Source organism: Linepithema humile, chromosome 1 (assembly GCF_040581485.1).
Source record: "Linepithema humile isolate Giens D197 chromosome 1, Lhum_UNIL_v1.0, whole genome shotgun sequence".
Taxonomy (NCBI): Eukaryota; Metazoa; Arthropoda; class Insecta; order Hymenoptera; family Formicidae; genus Linepithema; species Linepithema humile.
This window is the reverse complement of record NC_090128.1, coordinates 16,897,146-16,917,709: the sequence shown is the minus strand read 5'-3', so window position 1 is coordinate 16,917,709 and position 20,564 is coordinate 16,897,146. Positions and strand designations below refer to the sequence as shown.

Below are 20,564 nucleotides of genomic sequence, written 5' to 3'. Positions count from 1 at the left end.
TTTAATTCAAAAACTAGATAATTGGCAACTCTCTATGTAAATACAGTTTATGTACTCAGATATTATAATGAATATTAATCTATTTTTTTATGTGACACTATAGAAATTATATTGGGCGTCAAATTGGAATCACAATTATTAAACCGAATGTATAAATGTATGACGAGGTATAAATGTATTTAATTTAAATTCTTATAAGTAATGTCAAATTTATATCATAGAAATAAATGTTTTTAAAACAGATATATATATTAGGACCTTGAATAAGTTCTCGCTGTTTTTTTTGTTAAAAAAAAACATTAATTTAAAATATAAGGCTTACAATAACTTTACTCAAAGTATTGTCCATCATTAGAGACCACTTTCTCCCATCTTTCTGGCAGTAATTGAATCCCCCGTCGAAAAAACGATTCATCTTTTGACGCAATCCATGAATCGACCCATTTTTCGGTTTCTTCGAAAGAATGGAAGCGCTGCTCGCTCAAACCATGCGCCATCGACCAAAACAAGTGGTAATCCGAGGGGGCTATGTCCGGTGAATACGGCGGGTGAGGTAGAACTTCCCATTGAAGCGTTTCCAGGTAAGTTTTGACTGGTTTTGCCACATGTGGCCGAGCATTGTCATGTAACAAAATGACTTTGTCGTGTCTCTGCCCGTATAGTGGCCGCTTTTCTTTTAGAGCTCGACTCAAACGCATCATCTGAAGTCGATAGCGAGCTCCCGTGATAGTTTCATTAGGTTTAAGCAGCTCATAATAAATTACGCCCTGCTGATCCCACCAAATGCAGAGCAGAAGTTTCGAACCATGGATATTCGGCTTTGCCGACGATGTTGATGCATGGCCGGGCTTACCCCACGATTTTCTACGCTTAGGATTATCGTAGTGTATCCACTTTTCATCTCCAGTGATGATACGGTGCAGAAAGCCTTTTCTTTTATGCCGTTGAAGCAGCAATTCACACATGAGAAAACGTCGTTCAACGTCTCTCGGCTTCAACTCATACGGCACCCAATGTCCTTGCTTTTGGATCATTCCTAACGCTTTTAAACGTTTTGAAACTGTTGACGCATCTACTTGCAATGTTTTCCCGAGCTCTACTAGCGTCTGACATGGATCTAGATCAAGCAATGCCTCCAATTCTTCGTCTTCAAACTTTGTCGGTGCTCCAGAACGTTCTTTATCTTCAAGGTCAAAGTCATTATTTTTAAAGCGCCTAAACCAGTCTCTGCATGTCGTATTCGACAGAGCATTGTCACCATATGTTTCAACAAGAATTCTGTGTGCTTCAGCTGCAGATTTCTTTTAAATAAAGCAGTGCAATAAAATTCCCCGCAAAAACACTTTATTTGGCACAAAAGTAGACATTTTCGCAATAGGTAATTAAACACGTGGTTGACACTGTGGTAAACTGTATCTACTAGAATTTGAGGTTACATATAGTACTACTTAGCTGATGCGTTTCCGTACGAAATTCCATGCACAGAGTGCCGCTACGCCATCTTTTAAGAAACAGCGAGAACTTATTCAAGGACCTAATATATATATATTTTTTTTTTTTTTTTTTAAGAATTGTAAATATTTTAATTATAGTAATGAAAAAAAAAACTAAATTCTTAATATTATTTATAAAATTTTATGATTACGATTAAATAAATCTTTCGTCATGATTTACGAAAGAAACATGTTTTAGCATAAAGGAAATTTAGAAATGTAGAATAAGTAACATATTTTTGCATCTAAATGTTATATTCAATCTTAGTACTACAAAATGGAGACAGCAGAAACAATTAAATTCTATTAAGTTGCTTAAAATGAGGTATATTGAAATTTTATTTATTACCATTCTGCCTAAATTTCTTTGTTTGTGAATTTTTTTTGTTTATGTTATATATAATTTCTAATTACTCAGATGAAGCAAAGTGCAATATTCAAAATTTGTCCATATACAAAGTCAAGAAAGATAATTCCATTTCCATCTTTTTCAACTTTTTCTAATTCGTCCATAAATGCTAATGATTGTTCTACAAATATATTAGAGTGGACTCGTAAGTTGTTTGGAGTAAAAATATTCTTTATCACTTTTCGATGTGAGCTCCATAAAGATACTGAAATAAATAAATACAAAAGAATAATTAGGAAAAAGTTATTGACTCGTTATATAATATTAACCGCTTTCCTGTGAGATTACTGGGTAAATATAATAATACTGTTCGAGTCAGGGCCAGATGTATGATTTTGTGGCACCTAAGCTATGATCTTAAGGAGGCCCCCTCTTATTAACAAAAAATACATTTTTAAAAATCTTTTCTATACTAAAAAGGCCCCCTTATAATGTGAGGCCCCTAAGCTGTAGCTTATCTAGCTTATGTGTAGATCCGGCACTGGTTCGAGTATACTCGGGAAGTGATTATGAAAATAATAAAGATAGCACAGAAAAGATCAAATTCCACAAGAGATTTACAGTCTTACTGTGGAATTTGATTTCTTCTATATATATATATGGAATTTGATATTTTCTGTGCTCTCTTTATTATTTTCATAATTTATGTATAAATAATATTCGCTTATTGTGTAACTATTGTGTTATAAACATAATGCTAAATGAATAGTATATCAGAAAGTTTTTATAATTACTTTGTTATATGAACTGAATTAAATATTATTTAGAGTAAGTAATAACAATTAATTAAGCTTTGTTCTTGAAATATCTTACCAGGAGATGTGATAAGTCCTGTTTTCAATAATGGTTTAAAAATTTTATAAAGTGAACTTTTCTCGAAACATCTACTTTGCAGAACAGCCTAAAACACAAAATTAAAATCTATTTATTAACGTTTTTATATCATATTAAATATGTATATTTATTTATGCTATTTCCATTATTTACATATACTTTAGAAAATTATTTTTATTATTTAAAGTAAAGTATAAAAGTTACACACACAATAAAAATTTATATTATTTAATATTGATAATAATAAATATTTTTTATGTATATGTTTATAGAAAATATTTATTCTATATAATACATGTTTGTAGAAATCATACGTTATTCTTTTACCTTTATCTGTTCTCCGTCATATACACCGATATATGCAGTATTACCAAACCGAAATTGGAGATGAAAAATCATTCGCTAATATATTTGCAACTTGTATAATTTCTAAAAAGAACTTTTTTATTACTTAAAAAAATATTTTTCTTTTATTTAAAAAAAAAATTAACTGATTCTATATTAATATTAAATTCCATATGTTCCATAAATTAATATATATTCCATTTCAAAGAAATTAATTTAAAAAATTCTTTTATTATAAAATACTGAACAATAAAATAAAAGTGTACGATTCATTATAAATGTTAAGCTCTTTGCATAAACATAATCAACGCATAAGATGATTCTGTAACTTGATTTATCGAGCGGTAGAGAAGAACTATTCTTGTTCATGGAAATATATTTAAAAAATCATATTATGATCTTTACAATAAAAGAAAAATAGTAAGTCTTAAGTCGCAATGTTATAGTAAAAATTTACTCAATATATATAATAGTATGTAATTATATTATGCAGTACACAAATTGCAAGTGTAGATATGCATTATGATTAAATAATGTAAGCAATTTTCAAAATTTTATTGTTGACTTTTAAGAAGTTTATTCTCCTCTAGTAATTGTAATTAATTATTAAGATAAAATTATTAATTACAAAATTGTAACGCAGATATATTTAAGTAAAATACTGTTCTCTGAAATTTAATTTAATGTTAATTCTTTTACTTTTGTACATGAAGTGTTTTTGTACATGAAGTATATTATAATTTATTATTACCTGTAATATTTACTCCCAAAAAATAGAGAGCACTTCCAATGAGTGGATATGTTTTCGGGTCTGGCAAAGTATTAATTTTTTTAATAAAAGATCGATGCCAGAAATTCGATAAAACGTAGCACATTTCAAGACAAATTAAAGTTGCTAATGTAATAGTTGCAAACATAGTTGTACTTATTTTTATAACAATAATCACATTATTCACAAAAAATAGAAAGATATTAGTTGGCACTGATGTTACTGCTCGAACTGTAAACACCACTGAAGTTATTTCTTTTTGCTTTCAATATGCACTCTGACGAGAGAAACGGTAGTAGAAGCATTTATAGTAAGACACAAGGTCAACAGAAAGAAAATGGGAGTGGCTTGAATTTATGCAAAGGCAGGAGAAAAAAGTAAAAATAATGGTATTTAGAGATGACATTCTACAGACTGCAGAATAAAGGGGAATAATTGATTTCCGACTGGATACCCATATAGCACAGTGAATTCGCAAAGTATTCTTTAAGTTTTCTTTTTTCCTAAATTGTAATTCTTTGGGAATTCATAGAAGAATACTATAAGAATGACTCAAGAAGTTACATGCACTATAATTCGAATACTTGAAAATTTCTTCGAGTATCCATATAGTATTATTCTATACCAATAGATATGTATACTTTATGAAATCAAAAGGAATAGTTTTAGAATAGATAAAGGATTACAAAATACTTAGTAAACACTAACTAATAGTAACATTACACCAATATTACAATTTCACTCAATATCACTCAACAATGTAAATGCACTTAATATGTTGTATATAACAATTATATTGTTGAGTGGCGAATTATAACATTGATGTAATGTTATTGTTAGTCGATATATTTAGTAGATATATTAGTAACAATTATTAGAAATATATAATAAGTAAATCCAATTCAACCGTACTTACCATTCAATAAATTGTCCGTTGATTTTTATAATATATCGCCTTTTTGCCTTTTATAATACAACACATATGTCTTTTGTTTATGCAGAAAAAAATATCGCACTTAATGCTGGTAGTACACAGTGTGACACGAGATGCACAGAGCGTTTCGCGCATCGCATGTATACGGTTCTCGCTTGTGTGCGCGGAGGCCGCAGTAAACGCATCTAGCAGCTCTGGTCGAAATTAAAACAAATAAAATACTTTTAATTCCTCATGAATTCTCGAAGTATTTAAAATACTGAGTCGCATAGTATTTATTATAATGAATTTTTATAATGAATATTTCAAGACGAACTAATTGTAGTTAATTCTTTTAGAATTCTTCAGATATTTATTTTATAAATTTTATAAATTTATTTTTCTAATTCTGTATGTATTCTTTAAAATAAATTCTCTATAAACTTCTATTTATCTCTGTGCTATCTGGGTAGCTTCTGAGAAGGTTTCTTCTTCTTAGAACAGTTATTAATTGTGATCTACTAACATCGGTTAAATTAAACTAACTCTCATACAGCATGCATATCCAAAAGATGTTCAGAGGACATCCCGAAGATATCGTATCTCTCAAAGATATCTTCAGGATGTCCTCTGAATATCTTTCGAATATGTGTGCTCTGTAGGCTAACATCATTGAATAACAATTTTTGCGCAAATAGTTTTTCCTGTTACTTAAACTAATCTATGCATTCTTTTTTATTATAAATTTATATTCATGTTACAATGTCTACAAATAGCCGGCGTTGTATTGAGGTACGTGTTGCTTAGCTTATTTTGTGACGTTTAATTTTCAATTTTTAATTTCGTGACATTTTAATTTTTGACTCTTTTTACATTTCACAAGGTTTGACATTTGTGATTAACCGGTTCAGCTAGCCTATTCTGTAACCTTAACGATATCGTTATAATATTGTTGCGCAGGTTTTTTGCATCATATAATAGCTGCGTTAAGATTACAGAATAGGCCAGCAGGACGGGCGTACTATATATTTATAAAAAAATTTATAAAAAAAGCTTTTAAAAAAAAAGTAAAAAAACGGCGCCAAGTACACGCTCTTGTCACAACTAAAATAAAACATGTTTTACCTTTCAAAAAAATTGTCGTATATATTAAACTTTTCAAAAAAACTTGTCGTATATATTAAAATCTTTCAGAAAAACTTGTACATATTAAAATTTTCAAAAAAAGCTATTATATATACTTTCTACAAAAAAATATGATATCAAAAAATGGCACCAAGTGGAACTAAAGAACTATGAAAAAAGTTGTTACAGAATAGGCCAGCAGGACGGGCGTACTATACAGGGTGTTCCATTTTAATGTCCCACCCTTAATAACTTTGTAGAAATTGGTTTTAGCAAAAAATGTTTCAAACAAAAGTTGTTGGGTTTAGAGGGGGACATCCGATGATGATATTGGTTTAACCTAGGGTGTACATGCCAAGGTCATATAGAGGTTAACTTTGTTTTTTTAAATAGAACACCCTATTTTTGGTTTCAAAATCTAATAGCTGGTGTCAAGAGCTTTTCAAAACACTATAATAAAGTTATTTTTTATTAAGTACTTTTCGAGTTATGAGGCTTGTAAATTACAGTATTTTGACATAAAATATAAAATATCTTGTAAAACATTTAGTTTTTGAGAATGTTACCTTAAGGGGGTTATTGTGGTACAATGCGCCTCAAAAATACAGTGCCGCGAGCTGCGCGCGCCTGGTTCCCATTGCGTACTTCTCACTCTTCTTCCGAAGCTTAGTTTTTGTAACTGACTGTCTGTGCAAAAGCGCTAGTGTTTCGTCTGTGTATACACACACTATCAATTGCGTAAAAAAATAGTGATCCGGCAACAACGCACTTTTAGTTGTTCACTTTTAGTTTTTCAAAGAAAGATTTATGTATTAAGATGATTTATTTTTAATTAAATTGTTTACGTATGTATATATTATATATATATATAAATAAATCAAAAAAATATAAAAAGATATAAAGATCTTAAAAAAATGATTAAAATATTTTTAAAAAAAAATATGTATATGTATGTATTTTAAAATATTTTAATCATTTTTAAAATTTTTATATTATTTTATAATATATTTTTTTATTTTTTTTCTGATCTACTCTATACTTATGCCTATATTAAATAAATAAATGTCTTCATGCGTGATTATTTAAAATTCCTACATGTTTTCTGCCGCGGAAATCTCACGTGTCGTCGGCCAGCAGTCGCAACGTTGCCACGTCTTGGTAGCATGTAACGTCTAATTTTCTGTGTTTTGAACTTTAAAACGCAATATTTTGGAAACCGTGAAGCTAAGCTTCCTGAAATTCAACTATAGTATAGTGACTACAATCCTTAATAACATATTAGTTTTTAAAAATTTTCCTAAATTTTGTTTCGACGCTATTGTTTAAAATATGCCTTTCACAACGATCCCTCCATAAGATTCAATATTAAAACAACTTTGAGAATTTATATCTCGATTTCGGTAAAGCTGAGTCCCTGAAATTTTGACATGTTGTACATAATAATGTTATTTATACATGGTAATTTTTTCAAAATATTCTTAAATTGTTGAAAAATTGCGATAACCCCTTTAATACTTTTATGCACAAAATAATGAGACAAATGAATTGATATAAAGAAAACACATTGGTTTTAAAAAAAAGTATGCAGTTGCATGTTGCAAATTACATATTTTTTCTTGAAAGCAACTATGTGTTTTCTTTATACCAATTCATTTGTCTCATTATTTTGTGCATAAAAGTATTAAGGTAAGATTCCCAAAAATTGAATGTGTTACAAGATATTTTGTATTTTATGTCAAAATGCTGTAATTTACAAGCCTCATAACTCGAAAAGTACTTAATAAAAAATAACTTTATTATAGTGTTTTGAAAAGCTCTTGACACCAGCTATTAGATTTTAGAATCAAAAATAGGGTGTTCTATTTAAAAAAACAAAGTTGAGCTTTATATGACCTTGGCATGTACACCCTAGATTAAACCAATGTCATCATCGGATGTCCCCCTCCAAACCCAACAATTTTTGTCTGAAACATTTTTTGTTAAAACCAATTTCTACAAAGTTATTAAGGGTGGGACATTAAAATGGGACACCCTGTATATGTGCCGGTTATTATGAAAGTGGCCTAAGTTACAAAACCAAAAAAAATGAGATTTTCATTTGTATTATATTATATCAACTATATTTCATTATTATAAAAGAATTTTTGCAAAGTTACCATGAAATAAGCAATAAAATGGAGTTGTCATTTTCATTATTATCAGAGGTGTAATTGCATGCTTATTTTGATAGTGGCATAAGTCATTTTTTTTCTAACATTGCGATAGAAAAAGTAACATTATCATAATTTTCAACATATTTTTCTATTATGTCGGCAGACAGCGGCTTAAATTTAACTTTACAAAAATATTTCATATTTATTTATAAATGTAATATCAATAATGTAAATAATGCTTAATATAATTAAATTGCCGTAATAATTTTGCAAAACATTAAATTACTAATTGAGGTTATTTTGATCGTTGTGTGTTCATAGACTTAGTACCACGAAAAAATGTTTGCAAGAAATGGAAAGGGATAAAATAATAATTTCAAAAAATAATTAATACAATTAAAATAGTTAATACAATTCTAAAAGTAAATAAATTTGTTTTTTTTTTAAGTTATTTTATCAATTAAATTTATTAATTTTTTGTTATGGTAAATCATCAATTAGGACTACTATTAATTTTGAAAGTGGCATAAGTCATTCAACGGTTAAAAACACAGTTTCGTGCAAGTTATTCATAAAATTTAATGATCTTAGATAAATTTAACATCAGGAGAACATTATAATTTTTGATAAATTTTGCACCATGATAAAAAAATATTTTTAATATGGTCAAACGCAAAAGTTTGAATATCTCGAAACGAGAAATATATGACTTAGACCACTTTCATAATAACCAGCACATATACAAAACCTGTTACATCAGATGATGATAGCAGAATATCAGCAAAAATGTTACAAAACCTGCTGACATAATTTGACAGCAGATCAATAGCAAAAACCGAGCAGGATTTGCTCGGAATTATTACAGCAGATTGGCGGCAAAGACCGAGTAGGACCTGCGCAACGCAGTTTAATGTCAGATTGACGGTAGAAATCGAGCAGCATCTGTGCAACGCAGTTTGATGTCAGATTGACGGCAGAAGTCGAGCAAAATCTGCGCAGTGCAATTTGATGTTGCACCACCGCTATGCGGCGTGTTTCTTCATATATAAACTCGTATTCAAGATTCATCTACAGTGCATATAAAAGTGTGGTCAGTGGCTTAATTAAGCTTATCAGTTTAATACAATAATCTGATACAATCCCCATAGGAGATTCAGAATATTAAACTGATTTTTGAAATTGAAAATTCGCCGCGATTTGACCCGATATTGCAGTGATTTGGCCTAATAAATTTATTAAAACATAAGTACTTTTTTTGTCCCAATAAAGCAAATATATATTACATACTTTGCATACCTCATTTACTACTTTTAATAAGCAAAACGAGAAATGTAAAATTGTAATGAAGCATTTAAATGCCGCTATTCCATTTAAATTGTGATGGCAGGTTCTGCTCGATTTCTGCCGACAATCTGACATCAAATTACACTGCACAGATCCTGCTCGTTTTCTGCCGCCAATCTGCTGTCAACCTATGTCGACAGGTTCTGCCGGCAAAACACGAGCTTAATACGGACACAGATGGCACCGTATCTGTTGCCAAGTTCTGAACGAATCTGCTCGCAAACTGTCGGCAGGCTGCTAACATTTTGTTGACTGGGTTACTAATGTGCAAAATGATGGAAAGCGGGTAGGCAGGCACGCACGCACATATATAAACATCCAAATCTATTTTTTTATTAAAATCTTTATTTTCTGTGTTTTGTAGCGTTTTCCTAAACAATAATTAACGTAACTTAACGTGAAATTGTGGTATGTGTGAGAAAGAGAGAGAAAGTATAATGGTCGATATATTAGTTATGGAAACTTTCACTCAATCTCTGTAATGGTACGATATACAAGTGGAGCAGATTTAAGATACGTAGAGAGTAATCTTAAGATTATAGATTGACAATGAGACGACGCGACCGATTAACAAAAAATTAATCGATCTCTCCGTTGACCGATGAGTCATTTACGCAAGTACGCAGACAGAGTAGAGACATAAGTTAACTTATGGGCTTAGACTCGAGGAATATCGTCCACGTCGAAAATGTAACAGCATCCGAGAGAATGTTGCCGAAGAGAACGAGAGGCGAGACGAAAAACTATATAATAAAAACTAAAAATAAAAGAAACCTCAAACGCAGTTTCTCTCGACGTGCACAACACACGCTCCTTCGATCCGAAAGTCTATACCCTCGTCAGAAGATGTTATAATATGAAAGTTAAGTTATACCATATAACACGATACACAAAGTTGTTTATATCCCGAATATCAAATGGATACGATCAAAATACCACGGTTCAAGCGAAACAGAGGGCATCACTTCTGGTTGTCTTGATAAGAATACAGTTCAGTAACCAGGTACTGTGTGGGTGTAATCATTTTTATATATATGCTTATGTCACGTGTCATTTATCAGGCTGCGATTTTTTTTTATGTTCCACGTGAACCGGGTTCTCTTCCTTTAAACAAAAAAACAAAAAAAGAAACATTTCTCCGTTACATCGATCATTTGTGTTTACCCAACACATGATAAATTCATTTTTAAGGATATCTACATTAATAATCAATTGTGGAAAATAAACAAATTGGAAGAGACTTTAGACGATTATTTTTGCCACAAATACATTTTGGAATCGGATGTGTTTTTATCCACTTTCCTAATTGGCACTAATTGCCCTCGTACAAAAATTTTAAGAATAAATTTTACGATGCTCCACATTCACAAATATAAAGTCACATTCAATGCGAATAAATTGCTCGAATATCTCTTATTATCATGCTCACGAATCGAAGTCTCGCGTAAAAGACGCATTTTATAAATGTAACATGGAAGAGAAAAAGAACATTCAAGTTCTATTTTTATCAGTCTTCGAATAGAAAGATCGCTTCGAATATAACAAAAATTTGATGGACTATGCACCACTGCACGTAATCTAAAGATTTGAGAAATGCATTCCACAATTGTGTAACATCCGACTAATTCAAACTTGCACGTGGTACGATAGGCGCACATTTTTTCATCGGAATAAAGATAAATTGTTTCGGAACGAATCTTGAATCATCTGTTTTCTGATGCATCTGCGTCAATCGTAGTATCTCATTTATTAAGTGTAATTAGTTCGAACTAATCACCTGCAACATACCGACTTCACATATCGGCTCCGGGAGTTCCGAAATCGTTACGAATACCGACAAGAGAATGTTACAAAGAAACAAAAAATCTTAACGATATTTGTAGCAAAAATATACATGTCACATTGCTCCCCGCGATCATACACGATTACATTACAAAAAAAAGAAGAAGAAAACTTAACAGACGACACGAAGAAAGTTTTGGCAAAGAACGTAACGTTTAACTACGTCAAACAAATTACTAAGTGTCAAACGGGCGCGGCTGTACAAATTATAATACCCACTGACAACGAAGTCGATGATCGCACACCTATACTTAAGAATCTATTATTTATATGACGATACTGCTCAATATGATTTGCTCACAAACGAGTTTAACTGTACCGCGAACAAAACTTATAGTCACCCACGCTACTCGATTCAGTTATATCAATAATTGTGTGTATTGATACATTGTACATGCGTTATTGCCAATAACATATGTACTGCTCCATCTTCATACGATCAATAGGCGCCTCAGGTATATTCTTTCATCCTAACGAGAGCAAACGCGGTAAATACTCAGATATGCGATATTATTAAATAATATTATCAAAGTAAAAATATCTGAAACAAAATCCCTGAAACACATTTGTTCAATTAATCGTTACTTGCTATTATTGATATGTACAACAAAATAGATTTTTTCACCTTTATAGAAATATTCGTTATTGTGGTTGCTTCAGAAGCTATGTAGTTGTTGAAATTACGTAGGAAGATGAAGCACAAGGAACAGAATATATATGTATATGATGTGTGTATGAATGCGTATATATGTATATGTACGTGTGCATGCGCGCGCGCACGCGTTTTTGTTTGTTTGTTTATTTGTTTGTTTGTATGTATGTATGTATGTACGAAACAAAGTTCTTAGATACTTAGAAGTGCAATACAAATTCTAGTATTGAAACGGCTACCAATCAATGATTGCAATTTTACAATTTCACAACTTAACTTCGATGCCGTAATGCAAAAAATGCATTTAACAATAATATATAATTTTTATGAAAATGGATATTCGGGTATTCTTCACGTACAATTGATGGCAAAAATTAGATTTACTAAAAGTTATAAACATTGCGATTCGTTATTAATTCTAATGGACAAATTCGCTTTAGAAGCGTATACACAACACTTTGGCCATTTACTCCTTGCACAAATGACAATTGATTATTATCGTGTGCATAAAATCACCTGAGAATCGTAGTTTCTATTGTAACTGTCACTAATTTCAAATTTGACTACTAACGATTCTTCAAAAACAAATTTGTACATAAGAATTATATAATTGTCAAATAATATTTAACAAAAGCATTTGTTGTTAACACGCTAATTGCCGTGCTCCGTCAAACCTCACACATTTTTTGCAAAGCGCTATGCCACGCTATGCCGCTATACTTAATCCTCCGGTGTGTTTCGTGAACCTTAAAGACCCACCTATGATGATATGTGAGAGCTATTTGGTGAATAAAAAGACAAACAGTTGTATAAATTTACGCTAATCTTTATACACAAGTTGCCCAGTTTAATAATAGAACAAGTCACTTGAATGAACAACGTTTAGAATGACTAGTCGTTCAATGTCATAAACATTACACGATTTTTACTCTTTCCGTATTATATTTAGATGTCACTGTAATAAGGATAAATTTCAGCCAATTTTGCATCTTCTAAGTAAAAAAAAATCTAATCACCGAGTTCATTGTGCATTCTTCAAATAGACTTGCCATTATTGTAAAATAGACGTTATGTTAGCGATTATTAGAACCAACAGCTGTTGCGAAAGATTACCAAGAAAGGTTGCCAACAAACGTTTATAAGTATAATACTTATTAACAATTGTATAATACTTGTTATGTAAATAGTTATTAAATTACAGCAGCTTGTCTCTTTACTTACTGAACAGTCCTCATTATAGTAGAAAATTATGCATCGAAAGATTAAAAACGATCAACTGCGGCCTCGTGAAGAAATAAATAACTTTCGCTCGGCAATCAACGTTTGAGAAAATTATAGCTTGCGTATGTGGACACAATATGTCGTTTCATGTCATCAATTGTGTCATACTGGAGATAATAGAAATTAAAACAAATAGACTGAATGAAACACACAACCAAAACCATAAGCTCCGATCGTATTTTGTCCTCCAATAAAAAGACTCTAAAGAGTACTTGCATTATGTACATCTATACAACTTTCAAACCCCTACACTCGATTGGATATTACAATGGGATATACGATATATAGAAGATATAAGCCATCCCGATAACATCGCAAAGAAAAGATTAACGCAAATTTTCGCGATATTCACTACTTTAAGAAAGAAAATGTATAGTTCTATGGCACCTATGTATATTTAGTACTCGTTTCACCCTTTCTATACAAAAGATGAAAAGCCATATTAATTACTGTACCGTGTACAATACAAGTATTATATAAGGCTCTATTTCATCTAATCCACTAATGCTACGAAATATGCTATTTGCCGAATGTAAAAAAATATTGCTTCTTGTGTCAAAAATCTGTCTTAATTGATGTTGACAAAATTAGTTTTACAAAAACTTATTTAATTGCAAGTCTGAAAAGTTTGCAGAAACTTTTGCGACTTTTATGATCGTACTCTCTAGAGCCTCCCGATGTATAAAGTATGTCTATCCTTTTATATTCTATTTTGTCGTTTTTTTTTTTTTTTTTTTTTTTTCCAAATAGTTTGTCGAGAAATGCTTTGGTTGTGCGCTCGCATAATTTGGATATCACTTGTGAAATATCTGTGACAAAGGATTTCAAGGACAACAGTGATATCCACAATTTCTTTAAAGAGATGCATTTCTGCTACTCGTTATTCGTTTACTCATAATGTCAGAGTACATAAACAAAGAAACATAGCCTTGTTATTGAATTGCACAGAGAATAATCATTGTTTTATAAGAGATAAAGAATGCAATATTCTTACGTTGATAAGACGATAAAAGAAAAACTTAAAAATCTCTTCAGTATTATATTAATCTAAAATGCTATCATAATCTCCTCCCGTTAAAAAGACAGGAAGCACGATTGCGCAAACGCATTTTTCAGAACATTTATACTGTTTCGCACATATGTATCGTCGCAAGAAATACCAAAAATTACTATGTTATAATAATATAGTAATGATCGGATATCTCAAAACATAAAAATCAATTCTAAGTGAAATGATATCTTATATTTACCAATACAATTCGCGACCTAACTGCTAATGATCGAAAATATATGGATACGGAACCAAAGTATGCGGCAGCCTTTTTTAGCCATTAAAGGAATTATACGTTAGATTGATTCAGTATCTTAAGTTACCTAGTTACTGTTGTGTCTGTGTATCAAATCATTAACAATTATTTGTTGGGCACACACCGAATTAAAGTCTCAGCTGTAAGCATGTGTCGTATTTTCGGTATTTCGTAATCGCTGTTTATTAGCCGTCCTCCTTCGGGGGTGTGAACCAACCTGTCGAAACGCAAAAACAATAATATTCCGCGAGTAAGTGCAAAAAGTGGGCGCAATCGCAAGATAGATTCTTACCATTTTTTTCATGTATTTGTACAAGAGATTTAAATGACTGTTGGGCACGTGCCAAACTGTATTGGCCTTGTCCTCCACACACTTTACCAGCACCGCCAGATCCCTGGAACTGTATACGTGCTTTCCCTTTCACTAATGTCGCGGAAATCTGCATTATAACAGCTTCCACCGTGTATGCCGAACTCCATCCCTGTTTCGTGAGTAGTTCCATACAAATGGCACCTCCCACAAGAACATAACCACCAGAAATGATGGGATGTACAACTCTTACAAATGGAGGTTCGAACGGATAAGTTTCCTGTAACAATAAACAAATATTCAGAACAACTATTTTTTTTAAATATCTATAAAAACTTAACATTGCAAACTAATATTCCATATATGTAAGTCTCACTATAAAGTATTAAACGTATACAAGTAACATACTTTAAAAAGCATGTTGAGAAGAATACTGTCTTTGCCCTCTTTCTCTTTCAGAAGGATGAGATCGCTATGAAGTGGTGAATCGGGATCTACACACATCAACCTAATATTCCATTCGTACAAACTGTCATTTACTAGTTCTATACTATACATTCCTGAAAAAAAAATAAAACAAATATTTCAACAAGTATAAGATATATATAAAATAGTTATTAAAATTTAAGTTTATTCTTTTTCTTTTTTTTTACAGGTGGAGGTTGGCATTTTATAGTAAAAGAGTACTAAAAAAAGGAGGATGTTAAAAACATGTTGACTTTTGCCCCACGAACAACATCTAAAAAAATCTATACTCTCTTGCACTTTTTGAATCTTTGAATTCGATTTTAATAGTACAAATTTATTGCGTCAGAAAAATCATTAAATTAGTATAAAATCATGTAATGTCAATTGTTTGTAAAAATAAATATAAAATAATTTTATTAAGTAAAAAAAACAAAGACAAAAAAAATTAATCATCTTTAAAACTATTACCTTTGCTAGCAAATGAATCATTATCAAAAAATCTATGATAAATATGCAGATGATTGATTCTCAGGAAAAAATCAAGCGTAACTAAGATACCAAATAACTATTGCATATCATTATGCACTCTTATGGGTACAAAATAGAATGTTGAATAATTGTTCTTATGTAGCAGTAGTTATTTCGTATTTTAATTATGCTCGATTACTTGACAAAAAAATGACCAATTTATTTTTGTAAATAATCGACATTAAATAATTTTATACTGATTTAACGATTTTCTCGATGAAATAGAAAATACTACCAAAGTCGAATTCAAAGAGCCAAAAGTTGCAAGAAAATATAGTTTTTTTAGACGCCGATCTGGGAACAAAAATCGACATGTTTCACCCTCCTTTCAAGTTTTTCAAAAAAACAATTTTTCATTAAAGGTATTAACAATGTTTATCAAAATTAAAATCTCAAATAACATTTAAGAAATATACCTTTTTTAAAGCTGTCACTTCGATATATATCACGTAGTTCTTTCATGAGTCTATCAGTGGCTTGCACACTCCCACAAACAGATCCTTTTAAATAGTCTTGTCTCTGATTTTGTCTCAACCTCTCCAATGTCGCAAGATGTTCTAAGTCCATCTCTTCACTCTATATTATTTAAAATTAAAATCATAGCAACAGTGACGATAAATAAATAAATAAACATACACATACACACACACAGGGTGTCTCGCATCGAGCGCACCATAATAGCACATTCCTGAAATCATTTTGAGGTAAAAATCCTAATATACCAAAATGTCGAGGCTATAATAGTTTTTATAAAAGTTAATTATCAATCAAGTCGGTCCAAATTCGCGCGCTCAAGCATGGCATATCGCACAGTAATAAAAGTATTTTTAAATATCAATCTGTTTTTATTTTTTATCGTACGTAAAATTGTATCTGTATTTAAAAACTGAACTGAATTTGGAGCAACTTGATTGATAAATTTTAAACGCTTTCCATTTAAAAACTGTTACAGCCGTGACATTTTAGTATTTTCATCTAATCAAAATAATCTTAGGAATATGCCATTACCATACTGTGTGCTCGATGCGAGACACCCTGTACAGTAATCCATAAGAATTTATTCTTCTTTACCTTACTCTTTGCATTAGCATCTCCTTCGTCCATATCCAAGTGAAGGTCCTCCTCAGTCTCGCTCTCTTCATCCTCATCAATATCATCTATATCTTCCGCGTCCATCCTTTGCGCGACAGCTTCATTTGGTCCTCCCAAACGCAAGGGGTCCAAAGCAGTTCTCAGTCTTTCAACATCCGGTGGTTCTGGTAACGAGTGTAGTCTGCATAATTCCTTCAAGAGAATTCCAACTTGATTGATTACATGGTTGTCGCGGCCAGTCGTGTTACTTAAAATTTGTACAGCATTTGTAACACTAGTCTCTTCGGATTCAGCAAACCAGACTGGTGGTGTTGAAGGATAGGTTTCCTACGTAAACATTATTAATGTTGATTGACAGCTTTGTGATTTGGGATTTAAAGGACAATAATTCACACACTAACGCACGCAACTCAATATACTAATTGAAATATTATAGCCAGAAATAAAGTAATCAAGCTTTGACATGCACACATTACTTTGACTACTTTTCATATAAACTCCTTATTCCCCAAGTCAAATTTTTAAACTGTTGGGAAATTAATGTTTTGAATTTAGGCTTATAGAAAATTCAAGATAAATGGGAATAACCCATCCAATTTTTACCTAACCCTTCAGAACACATTTCTGATGTAACTCCAAAATTTTCAAAGGTATATCATGTTAAGTCACATGAACGTAACTTTTCAGAAGAAGAATCTAGAGATTTTCCATTTTTTATATGCTCTCAGTGAAATACTTATAATATTTTGCAGATTTATTATATTCACAGATATATCAAACTTTGACATGTTTAAAAAAATAAAGTTGTGTAATTACGGAATTGATTTTATTTCAATGTGACTTAATACTGTTTATCTGGTGATTATGTCATCATATTGTGACTCAACTTTATACAGTCAATATCTCTATTTTCATTGAAAACATTTGCCATTGAATAAAAATTAAAGTATAAAGTCTTGCGATAACTCAATTTTGGAAAAAATGTGACTTAACATAATATACCTTTGAGGTATTCATATAAACTACACAATCACGAATGTATGTAATCCATCCAAACACCATCCACACGAACCGCCGTCATCTGTCACATAATCGGTAAATAATGGATTACAAAAAATGTTGAACCACGTTGTAGCCAGAGACAGTGAGTATAACAAAAGAATCGTATTCGATTGCAATACTCTTCTTATAACATAGCATACAAATACAGATCCCTCTCGTTGCGCTATTACATTGCAAAAAAAGAATTAAAAACTCGCGTTTGCTATTGCACTTCGCGATCAAATTGAATTGGATGTATGAAATCGCAAACAATTCAGCGCGTAAATATCGCATGACGCGACATGAGCAATGAACAAATCTTTACACGTCTTTTTTTCTTTCATCTTTATCTTCGCGTCGATAATGAAATAATTTTAGAAATTCGAAAATCAATAGCAGAAGGTAAAATAACAATAGATTTGCGTCTTCTGCAAAAGGATCTCGAAAGCATGTTTTACTGCGACAAGCATCGATCTTTGTCGCGCTATAATCAGCTAATGAGAAATATCGTGTTGCGGAAAACACAATGTTAGAAGGGGAAAAAAAAGAATTGATTACAACGGCGTCGAAAATGATCAAAAAAAAGAAATAAAAGCGCCTATTCGTCAGCTATAAGTTTTGACAAATTGTATCCAAGAGTGTTTAACCAAGCTACTGGAATAATTATTCCTTTGTCCATCTGAAAACCTAGCGAAAGAGTCTAATCCTTGGAATGAGTGAACGAACGAACGAATGAACGAACAAATGAACGAACAAACGAACGAATGAACAAACGAACGCATGCACGACGCATGCACGACGCACGCACGAACGCACGCACGCACGCACACTCGCGCCCGCGCCCTCACGTATACACACATACACAAGCTAGCGATGGTGTTAAAGCGACACTATTGTCATTCAACACGCGCACATACGACACTTACTGTAATATTGGCGTGTATTTCGTATTTCTTCCCATTTTTACCGACAAATCTGCAACTGAGCTCATCCACGCTCGCAGACATTATCTGAAACCTCTCATGGCTCTTGGGGAAGACGGATTCGAGCGTTTTGATTTCCTGCTTGAGAGTGTTCAGACAGGCCATTTGCGGGTGTGACGTACCGGGCGGAACTGCGCTTATCCGTATCTACCGGCAGTATCGTTCCGTCCGAAAGAAAAATACGGACAAAATACCCGAGTTAAGAGAGAGAGACACGACAATCCTTTTGACTACCCGACAAAATGGCGACTGCGACTTGAGCACTTCGGCCAGTCTCGTACGAGCTCGTTATACTTCGCCGACGATGGCGCCACCTCACTGTACTTCCTATTAAAATATTGCGGTGACGTACTTCCGTTGCGAATTGCGAGTGCAGCATATGGAAATTGCACATAATGTTACAATCGTAATGTATAAAAAAAAATTTTTTTTTTTTAATGTACTCTAACTTTTATTGCATTTATATTAATTTTTAATTAAATTAAAATTAATTAAAAATTTAATTAAATTGTGTTTGATGATAGATAACCATGCAGTTATTCTATTGAAAGAATCGAAATAGCTAAAAAGGAAAAAAAGTATAGAAAAGTACAGAAAAAGAGAGAAAAATTGAAGTTAAAAAAAAGACGCATAAAATGAAATGACAATGTCCGGCCATATATTAATAGTTATTATTTAATATTTATAAATATGTGTAAATAATTAACATTAAATTAACATATTAAAGAACCGCAGAATTAATATAAAAAAAACTTTAAAAAATTGAATTTGCATATAACAGAATTAAGAGTTGATGCAAAATATTCAATTACAATTAATTAGTATAATGATCTGAGATTATATTATGTCAGACAATTTAGATTGATCATTGTAACAATTTCATTAAAAGCAAATAATATTTTACAGCATTGAAAAGAATCAGTTTTAAAAATAATACTCTGAATTTCTCATTTAACAAATATTTTCTGCGTGTCCATATTACATTCAGATACAGGTACGTACATACATACAGGGTGTCCCATGGGAACTGAAAGCTGTCATTTTTAAACGCACATAGGGAACAAAAAAAATAAAATATTTTTTAACAAAGGACATTTTGCAGTTTTATTTACCTATAGACTAAAAATAATCGGAAATATTTTTATCATTAAATAAATGTTTATAAAAAATGCCAAATTTTGCTCATTTTAATGGTTTATATTTTCGAAGTCAGCGCACCGTCAGAATTATAACAAAAAAAAATTAAGTCACTTTTGGAAACTAAAAAACTTTATGCAACAAAAGTTACAGTTACATTTATGGTTTCCGAAATCGACTTAATTTTTGTTATAATTTTGACGATGTGCACGTCAAAAATATATACATTATTTTATAAACATTTATTTAATGATAAAAATATTGTTTCTAGTTTACGTAAATGAAACTGCAAAATGTCCTCTGTTAGAGGATATTTTATTTCTCTCGCTCCCTGTATGCGTTTAAAAATGACAGCTAATTAGTTTCAACACGGGACACTTTGTATATCCAACATTTTTTGCACACATTTAATTGACTATCAATTGATAATACTGGTAACACGAATTTCACAAGAAAACTAATTGGTGTCTTTAATGTATATTTTTACGCTGAATTTAAATTTACAATTAGATTTGTTTCATCATCCACAGTTTTTTTC

At 31.4% G+C, this 20,564-nt stretch overlaps 1 protein-coding gene and 1 long non-coding RNA gene across 3 annotated transcripts; both read right to left on the bottom strand.

Annotated features, from left to right (window-relative positions):
- Positions 1-634: 634 nt before the first annotated feature.
- LOC136997039 (uncharacterized) lies at positions 635-7,342 on the bottom strand. The gene is made up of 2 exons (XR_010887850.1): positions 3,833-7,342; positions 635-3,165 (listed from the first exon to the last, which is right to left on the bottom strand). It is a non-coding gene; the product is annotated as an uncharacterized lncRNA (long non-coding RNA).
- A 6,516-nt stretch (positions 7,343-13,858) lies between these two features.
- Positions 13,859-19,173, bottom strand: LOC105671063 (ubiquitin-conjugating enzyme E2 Q1). Of its 2 annotated transcripts, none has more exons than XM_012364934.2 (6): positions 18,833-19,173; positions 16,845-17,192; positions 16,190-16,349; positions 15,186-15,337; positions 14,760-15,057; positions 13,859-14,684 (listed from the first exon to the last, which is right to left on the bottom strand). In XM_012364934.2, exons 1-6 carry the CDS (start codon positions 18,992-18,994, stop codon positions 14,653-14,655), a joined length of 1,152 nt encoding a protein of 383 aa, XP_012220357.1. In that variant the 5' UTR covers positions 18,995-19,173; the 3' UTR covers positions 13,859-14,652. The 2 variants fall into 2 exon arrangements, with proteins under 2 accessions (XP_012220357.1, XP_067203283.1); XM_067347182.1 differs by lacking the exon at positions 18,833-19,173 and adding an exon at positions 17,868-17,897.
- Positions 19,174-20,564: the final 1,391 nt, after the last annotated feature.